Here is a 21,912-nt window from a genome sequence, read left to right on the forward strand (position 1 = left end):
GTACCCCGGGAATCCCCCCTAGGTATTGGAGGCCCGCATAGGCTGATTTTTTTTTTAATTTTAATTGTCGATGAATAAAAATGAAACAATGATGAACTAACGAGTTATTTTTTTAATTGAAAATAAAAACTGAACAAAAAAAATTTGGTTGATCAATGAACAGTTAAAATTTTAAAACAAAAAAAATTAAAATCATCTTCCTATAACTTAAGAGGTCTCATTATACAACATGATCAAAATTTATCAAATTGACATTTAATTTAATAAGAAAAAAGAAATTTACATTATGTTTGATAAATAAATGAGCTGAGATCGCTAATTTACAGCCAAACACAAAATGCTACGTGTTGGACAGCCAATTGTGAAACGAAATTGCTTTCACTGTATATTGTTAAATAACAGACAATAAATTAAATAAACAGCGTAAATGATAAAAACTAATAATTTTAAATTAAGACAAATAATTTCGTTCCAAAATTAAATTGATATCTAGCCTCAAATCAGAGAAACCTGTTCCATTGTTAAATCTATCAAATTGACAGTTAATTTGACAGCTAAGAAAACGAATCGAGGTTAAAATTAGCGGGAAAATTATTGAATATCTATAGCCGCCTGAGATCGCGGTATATAACTTAGATGTAGCATTAGCAAAATTCGATCATCTTTCATCATTTTTTCATCCGAATTAAGTACACTATCAAAAATTATATCAATATCTATTTCTTATGTGAATATGATCTTTACACAAACGTAATAACTTGTAATATCATCCGACCTAATATATTCGTCAATTCGACGCGTCGCTTTACACGCACTCGCTGTCTCGGGTTGAACTGACGTGATCTATAGCGACGAATATCATCGAATGGCGCGATAGGGATCTAATTCTATTGGTTGTGTAAATCTGTGAATTTGCCGATGCTACATCTAAGTTGCGTCGTACTAAAGAATATGGCGGGATAATGTCAAATAAGACTAATAACACAAGTTGGAAGGTATATTTATTTATTGGAGTCTTGAAGAGTTAGCAGCCGCGTGGTCCCGGTGATCCCTCCAGTGTCGTTCAACGAACTTTCGTATGTAATTGTAGGGCTTCGATTCGGGCTCGCCTAATACATTTTCAACCTGAGAACATAAATAATAATATCGTTATTTACATACGAAACTAGCATCACTTCGAATTCACAATAATACTATATATATACTACGTTTAGATTTTTTTTTATGTTATATGTTGGCGGACGAGTATATGGGCCACCTGATGGTAAGCGGTCACCATCACCCATAGACAATGACGCTGTAAGATATATTAACTATTCCTTACATCGTCAATGCGCCACCAACCTTGGGAACTAAGGTGTTATGTCCCTTGTGCCTGTAGTTACACTGGCTCACTCACTCTTCAAACCGGAACACAACAATACTGCGTACTGTTGTTTGGCGGTAGAATAACTGATGAGTGGGTGGTACCTACCCAGACGATTAAAAAGATTAAAGAACAAAATTAATTAATTAAAATAATCTTGTTATGTAAAAGTTCATTGGTTTTCTAGTCATATTGGGTCTTGGGTGTTTGTGCCGTCGTTACTTCTGATCTTCCACAACACAAGTGCGTTAGCTGCTTACATTGGGATCGGAGTAATGTATGTGATGTTGTCACATATTTACTATTATTTTTTCTTGGGTATGAGAGTTGAAATTACAGGAGTTTGTCTTCATGTTACATTGCTGAATTTCATTTAAATCTATCACCGGTTCTGAATGAAGATTCTACATGGAAGAACCGACAAAATCTCAAACTTTCCCACCATATAAATTACAGGGATATCAGTAAAAAACTATTAATTTCACGTCCATTAAAAGTCCAAGCTTTTCTATCTATAAAACAATCTTGTATTGAATAACCTGCCTTATTTATCAATGTTCTTAAATATGAGCGTTAAATTTTTATTGGTATACAAACAGCATGATTGCTACACAAACATAATTAGTAATTAGATCAAAGAAAGATCACCTGTTGTGTCTGTTTGTCATAAACTCAAAAACTACCAAAATGTTTTTCATATAGTTCTTGACAAGTAACCAAATTATTCATGAAAAAAATTGTTGAGTCCAATATTGTTTTGTGTAAATTGACTTAAATTTCACAATTATTGTGAGTAAATTAGTGAAGTGAAGTAAAGTAAAGTAACAGCCTCTACATTTCCCATTGCTGAGATAAGGCCTTCTCCTCCATTTAGGAGAGGGTTTGGAACATATTCCACCACGCTGTTCCAATGCGGGTTGGTTGAATACACATGTGGCAGAATTTCGATGAAATTAGACACATGCAGGTTTCCTCACCATGTTTTCCTTCACCGCCAAGTACGAGATGAATTATATTATATTATACAAATTAAGCACATATACATGTACAGTGGTGCTTGCCTGCGTTTGAACCTGAAATCATTGGTTAAGATGCATGTGTTATAACCACTGGGCCATCTCGGCTCTTGTAGAAGAAGAATGAAAAATCATGCAAATTGGGAACTCAGTTGGTGTCTCGTAACCTGTTGTATGGAACCAAAGTCTCTGCACTTTGTTTATTAAAGTAGCCTGATATAGGATATTACCTTATATGGGGGTGTTATTGTTACTTCGTTGTAGACACGAATGCTCTGTCCGGACCAGGAGACATCTTCTATAACTCTGGCGATAGCGAGGAACAATCTCTGCCCCTCCGGGTCTAGACAAGCTTGTAATGCTGAAACCTGGAAACAAATGAGATATTCCTTATTAATATTGTCAAGAGAAAGTAACTCTATCTGTGTTTGTCCTGTCTGTCCGTAATCTTGTGAGCTAATATGATGCAATTCATAAAATTATTTCTCTGGTAGAAAGCTACATAATGCTTAAACGCTGTGGAGTAAATTATATTTATATTATGTATATTGAACTATTGCAAATGTTGTTTAAAAATTCTGATATAGCTCTTAACAGTCGTAACTCTTGTAGATGATAAAAAAGCTTGGAATTAATACCTGTTGACTTCCAGGATACATTACATACATATATAATTGTATTTAACTAATATGACTTTATTTTTAAATGTTTTTAAAAGAGTAACTACTGAATTTCTCGCCGGTTCTTCTCGTTAGAATCTGCTTTCCAAACCGTTGGTAGATTCACTTAATTGTTAAATGACAATTCAGTGCTTGTAAAAGCCGACTTGAATAAAGTTTATTTTGATTTTGATTGAACACATATCAGATTCCAACAAAAACCATTCACTGAGTAACATACAATAGAGTATCCTTTCAAATTTAAAAAAGCTGTACTGAGCTGTCTTTTAAGTTTTCTTGAGTAATAAATGGCACTTGTGTGAAACAAGGCTGGTTGTTAGTTAATGAAAAGAAAGTATGTTATTAGTAATAATAGATTTCCAGTCAAGTTAAACATATATATTGCACTATATTTTATTGATATAAAAGTAAACCCACTGCAGGGATAAGGCCTCCTCATCAATTAAGGAGAGTGTTTGGAACATATTCCACCACGCTATTCCAATGCGGGTCGGTTGAAATATTGTAATAATTTGTAGAAAAGCGTAGCTACAGATTTCTCTCAGCAGTGTATACATTACGCAATGATAATAGTGTCATATTTAATTCAAAACTTAAGAAGTAGTTTTATGAGTATATTTAAGATTATGCATGAGACACTATATACTTAATTCCAAGCTTAACAGGAAAAAAGGTAAAAAAACAACATTTGGCGCAAAATCATTGGTCGAGAGTTTGATTAGTCTATGATATTCACTACGGATTCACAATAAAATGGCATATGAACATCACCAAAACTTATCGGAATTTTAGAAGTAAAATTAATGTGGAAAAAGAACTTTACCACTCTCAATCCAACGGAAAGGCATTCAGAGCAATAGGAGAATTTTAGTGTAGACACAGCATTAAGCTGCTACAAGAAATATATAAATATCTTAACAGATAAAGCCAATTTTATAGGACCTACAGCCAAGATCTGTAGCCGTAGCTAGGTAAGACCGAGAATGCAAGCTGCCTACAGTATCAAATTCCTATTTGATGTGTAGGAATGGTATATGATTACAGTTATTATGACTATTATATAATTGGGATGGGAATGTTCTTAACTATATAATAGTGTTGTCGTTCTAATGATATTAATGCAGACTATTTATGAACTAACAAAGCATAGAGTTGAATATATTTTATTTAAAATTAATAGTGTATAAGCAGTAATGTCTCTGACTATAAGAGTGATCTCCACACAACTTTTGAACATGGAATATATGATGAGGAACTAAAGAGTTTGAAGGATTGGTGTAATATAATTTTTTTTAAAGATGAATTGTGTTAATGCCTTAATTTATACAGACCAAGCTCACTTAATGGTATCTTTGGTTAGTTTATACTAATATTATAATATTAGAAATGGGTAAGTAGCTCTGTTGCTCTTTCACGATCAAAACACTGATTCGAAAATGATGAAATTAGCTATGTAGCAAGTTTGTACCACTAGGAAGGATATAGGCTTTTAGGAGCCGCGGGTGATAATTAGTAATAAATATAAACGTTACTCACTAATCTTCTCTTGTTTTCTATGGAGTTTCTAACTCTCGTGTTGAGTCTGTGCAAATTTAAAGACTGTGGTGGTTCCGGGACAGTTGTCACTTCTTTTTTGATCTGAACGTCGCTGACCAGCGACAGGTTGACGATATTAACGTCGTGACGCTTAGGATTACCACTGGATGAGGGACATTTCAAAATTAACATTTTGGTCTGAGGATCGAAAGCTAATACTTCGCCTTCAATATCTTCGTTATAACATGTCCGAGTAGCGACTATGCTGCCGATAGTGAAACAGTCAGACACGACTGTGGACATTTTGTTTTGATAATTTGATGTTTTGTTAATAATTAGCGCGATTTTAATGTTTTGTTGCAAGATCCGCCATGAATTTTTTGATTGACAATTGTAAATGTGACTACAGATTATGACATATTACAAGATTGCGTTTAGTTCTTGCAGCATTTCCTGTTCCTTTGCTTTCACTTTTATATTTAATTATAATGTAATTTAAAAATAAATATAAGAATCAACCAAATAGGTTTACTATAATATAAAATGGTAATTTAAATTACTTTTTATTTAATATTAGTGATTATTTTTTTTCTGCATGAATCAGAAAATTTAACTAAATTTTGGTAATCTTTGAAACTTAATAATTTATAAATTTAATATTTTGAAAAGTGTATATCAGTTTTTGTGTTATCTGTAGCAGTTTAAGCAACGTTGGGAAATACCTCTACATCTAACTACATCATCAGGGAATACTAATTAATAATTTAATCTACAAAAAAAAGTATAAATAAATAATTTTGTTTACAATGAAACCTGATTTGGCATATTTTATATTTATACCTAATTACTTTTAATATTTATTTTCCAACAAGATACAATATATTTTTTAGCATTTTTAGCATAGCATTAGTGTTTACAAACTTTTTCGGTGGCATACATTGTCTAATCGCATCAACGGCATTTATCATTAAACAAACAAACTATTCTACAAAGTATGTTATTTTAGGTAATAGACATGGTCAACCTACTTAAACGAAAACGCATTGCACGTGAGAATATTATATAATTGTTCACCGGCGGACTACTTACTAGTCGAGATGGCCCAGTGGTAAGAACGCGTGCATCTTAATCGATGATTGCGGGTTCAAACCCAGGCAAGCACCGCTAATTCATGTGCTTAATTTGTCTTTATAATTCATCTCGTGCTCAGCGGTGAAGGAAAACATCGTGAGGAAACCTGTATGTCATAAATTTCATAAAAATTCTGCCACATGACTATTCCACCAACTCGCATTGGAACAGCGTGGTGGAATATGTTTCAAACTTTCTCCTCAAAGGGAGAGAAGGCCTTTAGCCCAGCAGTAGGAATTTAACGGCTTTTGTTGTTGTTGTTGTGTGTTGGCATACTTACGTTAAAAATAAAGAACGTTTATGATTATTTACTATTTGAGAGATTTTCACCTTAACCTTAGTCTTTAAAAAAAAATAGACACAGCTTAGTAGCAGCATAGTTACCTGTATCTATGTACAGTCTAATTATACTGCTACTTAGTTGGGGTAAGATAGGCAAAGGGGTAGAGTTTACGAATTTTGCCGATGCTACATATAAATTGTGTCGTACTATATGTACGTTTAATTATCCTATGAGTACAAGCGCCTGAACTAGGCCGATGTCTCAGACGCTAGACTACGCTAGCAGTGGGAAATTTAACAGGCTGTTGTATTTGTTGTTGTTGTATTTAAATATATGTGCTACAAAACAATATATTATTTTAATATCAAAAACAGCAACACTAATATTCTTTATTTATTGTATCATCAAAGAATTTGCCGTTTATTTTTAATTTTCTTTCGCTTTTCGTGACTTCAGTGACGCCGACTTTATCGCTGTCACTGTCATATTTAAAGGCGCCATCTTGGTCTTCTTCGGAATCGTCTTCTGGATGAAATGGATTGTAGTAGGCTCTCGAGAGTTTCGATTTTGTATTAATTAAGCCCAATGTCTGAGTCATTACGATGGAGACTAGAATATAATGATCTTATTTGTAAACGTTGTTTTGTGAAGCGAGGCGAAGTTATCTTTACATGATTTTTTTGAATTTCGAAAGAAAATACGTCTATTTTGGGATATAGGTAGGCGGAGCTGAGATGGACCAGTGGTTAAAACACGTGCATCTTAACCGATGATTGTGGGTTCAAACCCAGGCAAGCACCACTATATATATATCTGCTTTATTTGTGTTTATAATTCATCTCGTGCTCGGCGGTGAAGGAAAACTTCGTGAGGAAGTGTTTGTCTAATTTCATCGAAATTCTGCCACATGTGCATTCCACCAACCCGCATTGGAACAGCGTGGTGGAATATGTTCCAAACCCTCTCCGTGATGGAAGAGGAGGCCTTATCCCAGCAGTGGGAAATTTACAGGCTGTTACTTTACTTTACTTTTACTGGGCACACAAAGGTGGGGTACCCAATGGTAATTGGTCACTATCCTAAAGTAATGCACTTCTAAGAGCTCTTTCAGACTTCCTAAAATATATTTATTTTATCACAAGGCATTTCTATTCATAATAGCCTAATTTTTTTTCGGGTATTACTCTGCTATGCTCATTATTAATGGTGTCAGATGTTTGGACAGGAAACCGTTTAGTAATCCTCGTTCGCCTCAACGATAGTCCAAGATTTGAACTACGCGTAGCGTCTGTGACTCTTGTTATTTTTTATGACGTAGGTCGGTGGGCGAGTAAATTGGCCACCTGATGGTAAATGGTCACCATCACCCATACATAGCTAATGAGCCACCAACCTTGAGAACTAAGGTATTATGTACAGTCCAGAATAAGAAAACCTTCGTCAGTTTTCAAATATATTCCTTTATCAAGTCGTAACTCTTAGTACCTTTTAAATCTAAACATCGAATCATTGCGACGCAATATGTCTTTCTCGATCGGCAAAGCAGATTATCGCTCACACTGAGCACACAAAAATAGATCTTAAGGTGACGAAACTTTTCTTAATCTGACTGTACCTTGTGCCTGACTAACTCACTTTTCAAACTGGAAAACAACTATACTGAGTACTTAAAAACGGCTCGCAACAAGGCAACTGCCAAACTCAGGGCTGATCCATAGAATTTACCGTTTGGCAAAACCCAAAAACTTTAATTAGTACACCTTATCTTAATCCAGACCCAAAGGTACTGAAGTTATTTTCCAACCCCTTTTAACAACACTGTAGAAATCTTCAGAAAGGTCCTCGGATCCCTTGGGGAAACCGGTTCCCGTGTGAATCTTACCCACTAAAAACAACTGCGATGGCTGTCAGCATGGATTTAAGAGACTGCAGGGTTCTAACCAAATAACATGACTTTGTATTTTTTAAATGTTGTAAAAGAGTAACTACTGCGTTTTTCGCCGGTTCTTCTCGGTAGAATCTACTTTCCGAACCGGTGGTAGCTTCACTTAATTGTAAAATGACGATTCAAAAGTGCTTGTAAAAGCCTACTTGAATAATGTTTATTTTGATTTTGATTTTATCAGCACAACGAATCAGCAGCTCCGTGCGGGACTCCGTTCGTAGCTCGGTGGAACTCTCCTCAGGAATTAAGCCTCACCTACAAGGAATTTTAATAAAATGCCATTAGTAAAACGATACTCACATATGAATGCCAGTTTTGTCATTATATTTTCAATTTCATTGATCATAAACGAATGTTATTACGTTATGGTCAGTGAATTTTTAAATTAGCTGATCTTATCAACTAGCTTAATCTGTGGCTTTACTCATACTTTGTAAAACACTAGGGAACCTAACCGGTTTCGGTTTCGGTGCAATACTGATACTCGATATACTAGTCGAGTCGTAGATGAGTCGAGATGGCCCAGTGGTTTGAACGCGTGCGTCTTAACCGATAATTGCGGGTTCAAATCCAGGCAAGCACCGCTGATTCATGTGCTTAATTTGTCTTTATAATTCATCTCGTGCTCAGCGGTGAAGGAAAACATCGTGAGGAAACCTGCATGTGACAAATTTCATAGAAATTCTGCCACATGTGTATTCCACCAACCCGCATTGGAACAGCGTGGTGGAATATGTTCCAAACCTTCTCCTCAAAGGGAGAGGAGGAGAGCCTTTAGCCCAGCAGTGGGAATTTACAGGCTGTTGTTGTTGATATACTACAAAAAGTGTTTCTTATATATTGTTACCTATATATTTAAGACCGCCTTTGCACGCTTCTCTTTTTGTTATATGTTCTTGTAATGTTATGTACACTGTATCTTTTGCTTTTTGTGTGCAATAAAGTGTTTATAAATAAAAATAAATAAAAAATTTTTACTAAATTTGACTAATCCTTAAAACTCAATAATTTATAAATTTAATATTTTGAAAAGTGTATATAAGTTATTTTGTGTTATCTGTAGCAATTCAAGCAAAATTGGGGAATATCTCTACATTTAACTACATAATCAGGAAATACTAATTAATAGTTTAATATACAAAAAAAAGTATAAATAAATAATTTTGTTTACAACAAAACGCGATTTTGCATTTTTTTATTTTATATTTATACCTAATTACTTTTAATATTATAATTATTAGCATATTAGAAGCGTTAGTGTTTACATACTTTTTAGGTGGCATACATTGTCTAATCGCATCAACGGCATTTATCATTAAACAAACAAACTATTCTACAAAGTATGTTATTTTAGGTAATAGACATGGTCGACCTACTTAAATGAAAACGCATTGCATGTGAGAATATTACACTGATTACATTAAATATAAAGAACGTTTATGAGTATTTACTGAGAGATTTTCACCTTAACCTTAGTCTCATAAAAAAAATAGACACAGCTTAGTAGCAGCATAGTTACCTGTATCTCTGTACAGTCTAATTATACTGCTACTTAGTTGGGGTAAGATGGGCAAAGGGGTAAAGTTTACGAATTTTGCCAATGCTACATATAAATTATGTCGTACTATATGTACAATTATCCTATGAGTACAAGCGCCTGAAGTAGGGTGATGTCTCAGACGCTAGACTACGCTAGCAGTGGGAAATTTACAGGCTGTTGTATTTGTTGTTGTTGTTTTTAAATATATGTGCTACAAAACAATATATTATTTCAATATAAATAAAAGCAACACTAATATTCTTTATTTATTGTTTCGTCGAAGAATTTGCCGTTTATTTTTAATTTTCTTTCGCTTTTCGTGACTTCAGTGACGTCGACTTTGCCGCTGTCACTGTCATATTTAAAGGCGCCATCTTGGTCTTCTTCGGAATCGTCTTCTGGATGAAATGGATTGTAGTAGGCTCTCGAGAGTTTCGATTTTGTATTAATTAAGCCCAATGTCTGAGTCATTACGATGGAGACTAGAATATAATGATCTTATTTGTAAACGTTGTTTTGTGAAGCGAGGCGAAGTTATCTTTACATGATTTTTTTTGAATTTCGAAAGAAAATACGTCTATTTTGGGATATAAGTAGGCGGAGATGGGATACCCAATGGTAATTGATCACTACCCTAAAGCAATACACTTCTAGAGCTCTTTCTGACTTCCTAAAATAAATATTTTTATCACAAGGCATTTTTGTTCATAATAGCCATGTTTTTTTCGGGTATTACGATGTGTTGCTCATTTATTAATGGTGGCAGAAGTTTGGACGATAGTCCAAGATTTGACCTAAGCGTAGCGCCTGTGACTCTTGTTATTTTTTATGACGTAGGTTGGTGGGCGATTAAATTGGCCATCCAATGGTAAATGGTCATCACCCATATTACATCGCCAATGCGCAACTAATCTTGGGAACTAAGATATTATGTACCTTGTGCCTGACTAACTCACTTTTCAAAATGGAACACAACTATACTGAGTACTGCTTAACAATGGCTCGTAACAAGGCAAATTCTGGAGTGATCCATAGAATTTCCCTTCAGGAAAAAACCAAAAACTTTAATTAGTCCATATTACCTTAATCTAGACCCAAAGGTACTGAAGTTATTTCCCAACCCCTTTTAACAACACTGTGGAAATCTTCAGAAAGGTCCTCGGATTCCTTAGGGAAACCGGTTTCCATGTGATTCTTACCCACTAAAAACAACTGCGATGGCTGTCAGCATGGATTTAAGAGACTGCGGGATTCTAACTAACATGACTGTATTTTTTAAATGTTGAAAAAGAGTAGCTACTGAGTTTCTCGCCGGTTCTTCTCGGTAGAATCTACTTTCCGAACCAGTGGTAGCTTCACTTAATTGTAAAATGACGATACAAAAGTGCTTGTAAGAGCCTACTTGAATTAAGTTTATTTTGATTTTGATTTTATCAGCACAACGAATCAGCGGCTCCGTACGGGACTCCGTTCGTGGCTCGGTGGAACTTTCCTCAGTTAAGCCTCTAGACCTACAAGGAATTTTAATAAAATGCCATTAGAAAAATGATACTCACATATGAATGCCAGTTTTGTCATTTTATTTTCAATTTCATTGATCATAAACGAATGTTATTACGTTATGGTCAGTGAATTTTTAAATTAGCTGATCTTATCAACTAGCTGAGTCTGTGGCTTTACTCATACTTTGTAAAACACTAGGGAACCTAACCGGTTTCGGTTTCGGTGCAATACTGATACTCGATATACTAGTCGAGTCGTAGATGAGTCGAGATGGCCCAGTGGTTTGAACGCGTGCGTCTTAACCGATAATTGCGGGTTCAAACCCAGGCAAGCGCCGCTGATTCATGTGCTTAATTTGTCTTTATAATTCATCTCGTGCTCAGCGGTGAAGGAAAACATCGTGAGGAAACCTGCATGTGACAAATTTCATAGATATTCTGCCACATGTGTATTCCACCAACCCGCATTGGAACAGCGTGGTGGAATATGTTCCAAACCTTCTCCTCAAAGGGAGAGGAGGCCTTTAGCCCAGCAGTGGAAATTTACAGGCTGTTGTTGTTGTTGTTGTTGTTGATATACTACAAAAAGTGTTTCTTATATATTGTTACGAGAGTAACCTTAGCCTTCAATACGGTATTATGACATTTGATTCTATATCATAATTTATATCACATTATTATTGCATATTATGAATATAGCAGCATTTGAATTTACTTTATTATATACAATTATTATTGTAATTAATTGATCAATAATTTGCAAAACTGTAATTAATATTATTTTATATGGCATAGTATTGGATAGTGGCATGTAACACTGTTTCTTATTTTAAATATGATTGAGCTGTCATTAGAAAACAATTGGACGATAGCGGGGGATTGTAACAAAGGATAGAGAGATTGAAGCATCGTTGTAAAACGATAATATTATTTTGGCCATCCCGTACTACTGAAATTACACTATATTGTTCGTGTTTTATGTACAAAAACCTTCCTCTCGAATCACTCTATATAAAAATGCATCAAAATCCGTTGCGTATATATAAAGATCTAAGCATAGATAAGTAAGCGACTTTGTTTTATACTATGTAATGATTCCTAATAGACTGTTACCCCCAATTATACCCCTCGAGTTGAGAATTGAAAATAGTTTATATCCTTCTCCGGGACTCAAATTGTTTTCATATCAAATTCAATCGAATTTGGTTCAGCGGTTTAAGAATGAAGAGGATGTATAGTACATCTAAATTCGTAAAACCGATCACATCCGAATTGAGTACGCCATCCCAAATTGTCAATATTTATTTCTTATGTGAATATGAGCTTTACGCAAACGTAATAACTTGTAATATCATATGATCTAATATATTCATCAATTTAACTATTAAATTAATTAATTAATTTAAATTTACTATAGAATTTAAAATATTCGTGTATTATATCTAATTACTTTTTTGTTCCATTTGCTGTCGAAACGCTTGGCCCTTGGAGCAGTGGTGCAAAAAGCTTCATCAAAAGTATAAAACCTCGCCTCATTGCCTCCACTGGTGACAGGAGGGTTCGTTCGCCCAGAGGATCGGAATTGCGATTCAACGGGGAAACGCTGCTAGCATTCTAGCCGCCATTACACGCGGTCAAGATTTATACAGTAATTAGTTTTAGTTCATATTTGTATATATATATTTAAGCATTTAATGTTGTTAATTCTTATGTTAAGAAAGATATTGATCAAATTGACGCGTCGCTTTACACGCACTCGCTGTCTCGGGTCGAACTGACGCGGGAATCTATAGCGACGAATAGCGTCGAGTGGCGCGATAGGGAGCTGTTTCTATTGGTTGTATAGATCAGCAGTAATCGGTTTTATTGAAGTTGCCGATGCTACATCCAAATTGTGTCGTACTATACCTATATTGGATGGAGGATATAACGAACTGAAATCTTACCACGTTGAACTGTCATCCTGAAACATTTTGACCACATCGGTGTTAAGAAAGATTAGCCAACATAGAGATACTATATTTTGTAACTTTCTTGTCAGATGGGACGAGAAATCTTAGATCGACAGGATCGGATACCGTTCAGGTACATACTAAATATTATGCATTTTTACAGACAATCAGGGCCGTATTTAGGAGAGGTCAACCGGGGCAACTGCCCTGGGGCCGTGGAGGCCCCAGGGCAGTTGCCCCGGTTGAGAGGGGGCCTCCACATGAGACATGGGGGCCACAGTTTTCAGCAAGTTTACAAATACTGAGATATAATCAAATTATAATAATGTTACCATTTAATATTTTAAAAGTTACCGATACAAATACGAAACAATTCAAAGCTTACTGATTGAAATAAAAAAAAACTAATTAATTCATAATAATATAATTCATAATAATATAATTATATAGGGTGTTCACGCTTCTGTTTGTCTAGGGCCCTCACTGCTTTGTGGCCCCGGGGCCTCCACACCTTTAAATCCGACTCTGGGGCTGAGGGCTCCCTTTGAGGAGAATGTCAGGAGTATATTCTACCACGCTGCTCCAATGTTGGTGAATTCACATTAAGCAGAATTTCCGTTTAAGTTTTTGATGTTTTCCTTCACCTCCAAGCTCGATATGAATTATAAACACATGCCTGCCTGGGTGTGAACCCGCTATCATCGGTTAAGATTTCTCTAACCACTAGGCCATCTCGGTTCTTTACGGGCTGTAAATCATCACCTTACCCTAGCTTAATACCTTTAAAAAAAACATAAACAATCACCATAAAATACCACCATTTTTATGATGCTATTTTGTTGTTACGATGCTTGTTTTTAACAACACTTTTCTCAAACTTTCTGAACGCACGAAAAGCAGTTACAGAACGCAATTTAAATAAAACCTATAAAGTTTGAAATAAATCAAATATAATAAATAAATAAAAATAATAATGTAATCGTCGAGGAAACACCTATAAATCGATATATATAACACTTGAATGGGCTTTGAAAAAGTATTTTATATTACCTGTAAGTATAGTCTTTATAATAGGCTATTTGACAATGCAAAAAATAAATTGTAAATTATTGTAATCAGTGTATATTATGAGTTTAAAAATGGTTATTTAATAATACTTAATTTATTCAAAAATTCATAAATAAAAATGCATTTATTCAAACGTTTGTCACGTGACGCAAAACGCTCCTGATTGACCGGGCTTATGATGAAGTCACTTTCTTGTAAACCCTGCTTTTCTACTATATGTACCACAATTTAAAATACAGGAAAGTGAAGTCACCGACCCCATTGCAGCGGCATATTGTCCAACTAGCGTTTTTGCGCGCTATTTAAATATGGATTTTTTTTTTATTTAGTATAATATGATATTTTTCGGTAAATATGTACTAGAAATAAAAAAATCAACTTTTACTGGGTTCCTTAACTTCTACTAAATAATACAAAATGGATTTTAAAAATCCAGTCAAATAGCCTATCATTAAAAAAAAAATTAGGTATCGTACAGAGACCACGGAATAAATCTAACTTAGCCATAGACAATTTCACTTTTTCCAATCTATACTAATATGTATTATAATATTCTGACGACCTCCGTGGTCGTGTGTATACCGATTTTCATGGGTACGCCACTCCGAGGTCCTGGGTTAGATTCCCGGCCGAATCGTTGTAGATTATCATTTATTTTCTATGTTGTCTTTGGTCTGGGTGTTTGTGCCGTCGTTACTTCTGATTTTCCATAACACAAGTGCTTTAGTTACTTACATTGGGATCAGAGTAATGTATGTGATGTTGTCTCATATTTATTTATTTATCATAAAGGTAAATCTGTGTGTCGGTCGCTCTTTCACCAAACCATTGATCCAAATTTGATGAAATTTGGTATGAAGCAAATTTTAACTCCAAGACATAGGCTTAACTTTTTGCCTTACAAATGACAAACAACCCTCTAAAACGCGGGCTAAGCCAAGGGCAAAAACTAGTATGTAATATTCAAAAATATATATCAGTGGCAAATTTCGAACTTCTAAATTCAAATTCGGCCAGAAAAAGTTTAACAAAACATTACAGTATTAATTCTGAGTCGGGAGTTTTAGTCAGGAATTTCTACGTTTGCAAATATAAAAATGTCAATGGAATTTTATGATAGAAACGCATTCTTTGCCCCAAGAATGATTTATTGACTTCACGTTATAATAACATTTTATATTAATTACATACACGAGGATCATAAGGAGAGGTGAGCTCAAGGCTTACCACATTGAACTGTCATCCTGACACATTTTGACGTCACTCCAACAGAGCGGGAAATCTCTAAATTCCTAATTTATTATTATCATCATCACTCATCAGTTATTCTACCACCAAATAACAGTACTCAGTATTGTTGTGTTCCGGTTTGAAGGGTGAGTGAGCTGTAACTACAGGCACAAGGGACATAACATCTTAGTTCCCAAGGTTGGTGGCGCATTTACGTTGTAAGGAATAGTTAATATTTCGTACAGCGTCATTGTCTATGGGTGATGGCGACCACTTACCATCAGGTGACCCATATGCTCGTCCGCCAACCAGTACCATAAAAAAAAAAATTCAAACTCAGCGAATTCAAACACTGCTACTTAAGGCCTCTTGAGCTATTTTGACCACCTTCGAAGTCACGGGTGTAATTTATAGATAATGATATAATATCAATATAATTTGTACCCTATTGGAAATCAGACATTACGTAGCTGTACTATTGTCATTTTGTTTAGATTTTTTTCTTTTTTTTTTTTTAAAAATAAATAAATAAATATGCGACATCATCACATACATTACTCGGATCCCAATGTAAGCTTAAGCACAGTTATGGAAAATCGGACGTAACATAGAAAACTAATGATAATCTACATCGACGGCCGGGAAACGAGCCCGTGACCTCAGAGAGTACCCATGATAACAGGTGTACACACCATTGGAGGTCGTCAGGGTCATTAGTTCCGAGGATCACCCCCATAGACATGTTTTACCTCTTTATAATATTAGATTAATAATCTACAAAGTATCTTAAACAGTAGTTTAATTGTCTTTTACGTTTATCATATTAGATTAACAATCTACAAAGTATCTACTTCAACAACCTGTAAATTCCCACTGCTGGGCTAAAGGCCTCCACTCCCTTTGAGGAGAAGGTTTGGAACATATTCCACAACGCTGTTCCAATGCGGGTTGGTGGAATGCACATGTGGCAGAATTTCTATGAAATTAGAGACATGCAGGTTTCCTCACGATGTTTTCCTTCACCGCTGAGCACGAGATGAATTATAAAGACAAATTTAAGCACATGAACCAGCGGTGCTTGCCTGGGTTTGAATCCGCAATCATCGGTTAAGATGCACGCGTTCTAACCACTGGGCCATCTCGACTCTTACATACTGATATACTGCAAAAAGTGTTTCTTATCTATTGTTACGAGAGTAAACTTATCCTTCAATACGTTGTTATGACATTTGATTCTATATCATAATTTATATCACATTATTATTGCATATTATAAATATAGCAGCTATTGAATTTACTTTATTACATACAATTATTATTGTAATTAATTGATCAATAATTTGCAAAACTGTAATTAATATTATTTAATATGGCATAGCATTTAATACTGGTATGTAACACTGTTTCTTATTTTAAATATGATTGTGCTTTCATTAGAAAACAATTGGACGATAGCGTGGCATTCTACAAAAGATAGAGAGATTAAAGCATCGTTGTAAAACGATAATATTATTTTGGCCATCCCGAACTACTGAAATAACACTATATTGTCTATGTATTATGTACATAAACCTTTCTCTTGAATCACTCTATAAGTATATTAAAAAAAAGCACATCAAAATCCGTTGCGTATGTTTAAAGATCTAAGCATAGATAGGTAAGCGACTTTGTTTTATACTATGTAATTATTCCTAAAAGACAGTTACCCCCAATTATACCCCTCGAGTTGAGAATTGAAAATAGTCTATGTCCTTTTCCGGAACTCAAATTGTTTTCATATCAAATTTAATCGAATTTGGTTCAGCGGTTTAAGTATGAAGAGGATGTATAATACAGCTAAATTCGTAAAACCGATCGCATCCGAATTGAGTACGCCATCCCAAATTATCAATATCTATTTCTCATGCGAATATGATCTTTGCACAAACGTAATAACTTGTAATATCACATGATCTAATATATTCGTCAATCTGACGCGTCGATTTACACGCACTCGCTTTATCGGGTTGAACCTGCCTGCCTGCCTGACTGGGTGAGAAACCGCTATCATCATAAATTTTATGAAGCTATTTTGTTGTTACGATGCTTGTTTTTTATCAAACTTCCGAACGCACGAAAAGCAGTTACAGAACGCAATTTAAATAAAACCCATAAAGTTTATAATAAATGAAATATAATAAATAAATAGAAATAAAAATGTAATCGTTCAGGAAACACCGATAACTCGATATAATATAACACTTGAATGGGCTTTGAAAAAGTATTTTATATTACCTGTAAGTATAGTCTTTATAATAGGCTATATGACAATGCGAAAAATAAACTGTGAATAATTGTAAGCAGTGTATATTATGAGTTTGAAAATGGTTATTTACTAACTTTACTAACGAAAGTTGAAAATAATACTTAATTTATTCAAAAATCCATAAATAAAAATGCATTTTTTTCAAACGTTTGTCACCTGACGCAAAACGCTCCCGATTGGCCGGACTTATGATGAAGTCACTTTCTTGTAAACTTTGCTTTTCTAATATATGTATCACAGATTAAAATACAGGAAAGTGACGTCACCGACCCCATTGCAGCGCCATATTATCCAAGTAGCGTTTTTGCGCGCTATTTTAATATGGAATTTAAAATTTTTTTAATTTATTATAATATGATATTTTTCGGTAAATATGTTCTACAAATAAAAAAATCAACTTTTACTGGGTTCCTCAACTTCTACTAAATAATATAAAATGGATTTCAAAATCCAGTCAAATAGCCTATCATTAAAAAAATATTAGGTATCGTACAGAGACCACGGAATAAATCTAACTTAGCCTTCTGGCGTCTAACCAGAGACAAAGGGAATTAGTCATAGACTATTTTGTCATATGTTATTATAAAATGTTATTATAACGCGAAGTCAATAAATCCTTCTAGTGGCAAAGTAACCGTTTCTATAATAAAATTCCACAGACTATTTTTATATTTACAAACGTAACAATTCCTGACTAAAACTCCCGAATGTTGTCTTAAATTTTCGCGATTATTACACATTTAAATAAAACTAATTATAACGGATGAATCGCGTACATTAATTATTTTTAAACATCCCGACGTTTCGAGCACTTTGCAGTGTTCGTGGTCACGGGTAGACTAAGATGACATTTGTCTATTTGAAGAACAAAGGAAATATTATTAACAACTACCGCCAACGATTTCTCAATTGATATCTTGAGTAACGTTCCGGTTGCACGCAGAAGGCACTAACTGTATCTTTAGGTCTTGCAGTCTGTTGGATTTGGGATTTTAAATTTTTAATAAGTGGATCCCAGGTGTTAGAAAGTCTCCAACCATCTTCTCTATTGAAGTTCGGATGTTTTTGAATTTCAATAGCCTCGCGTATCATTCTAGGAATGAATCTGTGTTCTCTAGCGAGGATCTGTGGTTTATCAAATCGGATAAAATGGTTAGGTTTATCCAGAGCATGTTCACAGACTGCAGACTTTGAACTGACTGCAGACTTCAAAGTCTGCAGTCTGTGAACATGCTCTGGATAAACCTAACCATTTTATCCGATTATTCGATCCGATATTATTAAAAATTTAAAATCCCAAATCCAACAGACTGCAAGACCTAAAGATACAGTTAGTGCCTTCTGCGTGCAACCGGAACGTTACTCAAGATATCAATTGAGAAATCGTTGGCGGTAGTTGTTAATAATATTTCCTTTGTTCTTCAAATAGACAAATGTCATCTTAGTCTACCCGTGACCACGAACACTGCAAAGTGCTCGAAACGTCGGGATGTTTAAAAATAATTAATATACGCGATTCATCCGTTATAATTAGTTTTATTTAAAACTCCCGACTTGGAATTAATACTGTAATGATTTCTTAAAAATTTTTCTGACCGATTTTGAATTTAGAAGGTCGAAATTTGCCACTGATAATTTTTTTTGGAATATTACACACTAGTTTTTGCCCTCAGCTTAGCCCGCGTTTTAATTAATTGTTTGTCATTTGTAAGGCAAAAAAGTAAAGCCTTGCCTTCCTTGGAATTCAAATTTACTTGAGACCAAGTGTCATCAAATTTGGTTCAGTGGTTCGGAGAAAGAGCGACTGACACACAGATTTGCTTTCACATTTATAATAAATAAATAAATAAATATGAGACAATATCAAATACATTACTCTGATTCCAATGTAAATAGCTAAAGCACTTGTGTTATGGAAAATCGGACGTAACGACGGTACCACAAACACCCAGACCCAAGACAACATAGAAAACTAATGATAATCTACATCGGCTCGGCCGGGAATCGAACCCGGGACCTCAGAGAGTACACATGAAAACCGGTGTACACACCACTCTACCACGGAGGTCGTCAGGATCATTAGTTCCGAGGATCACCCCAATAGACATGTTTTACCTTTTTATAATATTAGATTAATAATCTACAAAGTATCTTAAACAGTAGTTTAATTGCCTTTTACGTTTATAATATTAGATTAACAATCTACAAAGTATCTACTTCAACAACCTGTAAATTCCCACTGCTGGGCTAAAGGCCTCCACTTCCTTTGAGGAGAGGATTTGGAACATACTTCACCACGCTGTTCCAATGTGGGTTAGTGAAATGCACATGTGGCAGAATTTCTATGAAATTTGTCACATGCAACCTGCATGATGTTTTCCTTCACCGCTGAGCACGAGATGAATTATAAAGACAAATTAAGCACGAATCTGCGGTGTTTGCTTGGGTTCGAACCCGCGATCATCGGTTAAGATGCACGCATTCTAACCAATTGGCCATCTCGACTCTCAAGTATCTACGTTTTGTTTCTATTCCAGCGATTATAAATCTATTATTCGATGGTACAAATTCAAGATTATTTCCGCGAAAGAGCAACAATATGACAACAGAGGATCACAGATTAAAAAACACAGTAGATCCAAAAAGCAGATCACATAAAAAGGTTAACATCAAAGAATTAATAGATAAAGTTTCAAAGTCGAGAGTCGTTGATGAACTAACGGATATTCTGACTGACAGAATCCTGAGGAGTATTTTTGATAATAATACGAATGACAGCTTGGAATTGGCATTTGACACTTCAACGGAACAGATTGAAGTTGTCATCGATTCCACAGATAACAAATTAATACCACACATGATTAACGGAAGAGTTTTTATATAAAATATGTATAATTATATTTTTTTATGTTTTATTTCGAATATCTGTTCACTGGTATGGTTTGAGCTTGATTAATCTATGATATTCACTTTCACAAATCAAAATAAACTTTATTCAAATATTTTACAAGCACTTTTGAATCGTCATTTAACAATTAAGTGAAGCTATCACCGGTTCGGAAAGTAGATTCTACTGAGAAGATCCGACAAGAAATTCAGTAGTTACTCTTTTTCAACATTTAAAAAATACAGTCATATTAGTTTAAATACAATTATATATGTATGTAATGTATCCTGTTTATCAACAGGTATTCACTACATGCATTTTTATCGTCTATAAAATCTTGTATAGAATAATATGGGTTTTTACCACTGTATTTTTTACAAACAATTTGAATTTACGAAACGGCAAAGTTAAATGTCTGCGGAATTTTATTATAGAAACGGAAATAACGACTAAATAAGTAATTAAGTAAGTAAAACAAAAGTTATTGCATGAAATACGTAAGATTAAGTTTTATTTATATAAAAAAGGATAGGAAAAGGCTTTACTAATTCCTTCATAGTTGACGAGTCAGTGCTACCAACTGCTAAACAGATTATAACGTTTATGATGACAATTGACATTTTTTTTTATGGAATAAGTTGGCTTACGAGCATATGGGCCACCTGATGGTTAGTGGTCATCATCACCCATAGACAATGACGCTGTAAGAAATATTAATTATTCCTTACATCGTCAATGCGCCACCAACCTTGTGAACTAAGATGTTACGTCCTTTGTGCCTGTAGTTACACTGGCTCACTCACCCTTCAAACCACAACACAACAATACTGAGTACTGTTGTTTGGCGGTACAATAACTGATGAGTGGGTGGTACCTACCCGGGCTGGCTTGCACAAAGCCTACCGCCAAGAAAACATGCCATTTGATTTCAAATAAAATTGGACGCTAATACTTTACATCAAAAACACATTCAATATTTATTATTTGTGTAATTTATTAATTAATATAAAATTAACTAAACTTAATTGTATACTTATATGTATTTAGATTTAAAAGTCTGAAATTACTTTACCGATTTCATTTAACTTTTTTATTACTTTTATGGTGTCCAGAAAATTTATTTTTAAAATAATTAAACGAAAGCTGATGATCACAAGATCTCCGAAACTATATAATAATAGTATGAGATAACATCACATACATTACTCTGATCCCAATGTGAGCAGCTAACGCACTTGTGTTGTGGAAGATCAGAAGTAACGACGGCACAAACCAGACCCGAGACGACACAGACAACTGATGATAATCTACATCCACCCGGGACCTCGGAGTGGCGTACCCATGAAAACCGATGTACACACTCGACCACGAAGGTCGTCAAATATGTCCGTTGGACTTGTTATTTGGCAACCCTTACACTATTTAGAAGCCCTTTATGGGTTTTTGGAGGGCTTAAAATAGGATGGGAGAA

The 21,912-nt window shown here is 34.7% G+C and overlaps 1 protein-coding gene across 1 annotated transcript; it reads right to left on the bottom strand.

Annotated features, from left to right (window-relative positions):
- Positions 1–984: 984 nt before the first annotated feature.
- LOC124542187 (protein LSM12 homolog) lies at positions 985–5,011 on the bottom strand. Its single transcript, XM_047120129.1, has 3 exons — positions 4,599–5,011; positions 2,613–2,750; positions 985–1,125 (listed from the first exon to the last, which is right to left on the bottom strand). Exons 1-3 carry the CDS (start codon positions 4,899–4,901, stop codon positions 1,006–1,008), a joined length of 561 nt encoding a protein of 186 aa, XP_046976085.1. The 5' UTR covers positions 4,902–5,011; the 3' UTR covers positions 985–1,005.
- Between the last annotated feature and the right edge of the window lie 16,901 nt (positions 5,012–21,912).

The sequence above is a fragment of the Vanessa cardui genome, chromosome 30 (assembly GCF_905220365.1).
Source record: "Vanessa cardui chromosome 30, ilVanCard2.1, whole genome shotgun sequence".
NCBI classification, from domain to species: domain Eukaryota; kingdom Metazoa; phylum Arthropoda; class Insecta; order Lepidoptera; family Nymphalidae; genus Vanessa; species Vanessa cardui.

Excerpts from the sequence above, each read along its gene's own strand:
- LOC124542187 (XM_047120129.1), bottom strand. The coding sequence starts at position 4,901 with ATGTCCACAGTCGTGTCTGACTGTTTCACTATCGGCAGCATAGTCGCT. Across the intron at positions 2,751-4,598 it reads TAGAAAACAAGAGAAGATTA|GTTTCAGCATTACAAGCTTG; the intron begins GTGAGTAACGTT and ends ATTTGTTTCCAG. Across the intron at positions 1,126-2,612 it reads CAATAACACCCCCATATAAG|GTTGAAAATGTATTAGGCGA; the intron begins GTAATATCCTAT and ends TTATGTTCTCAG.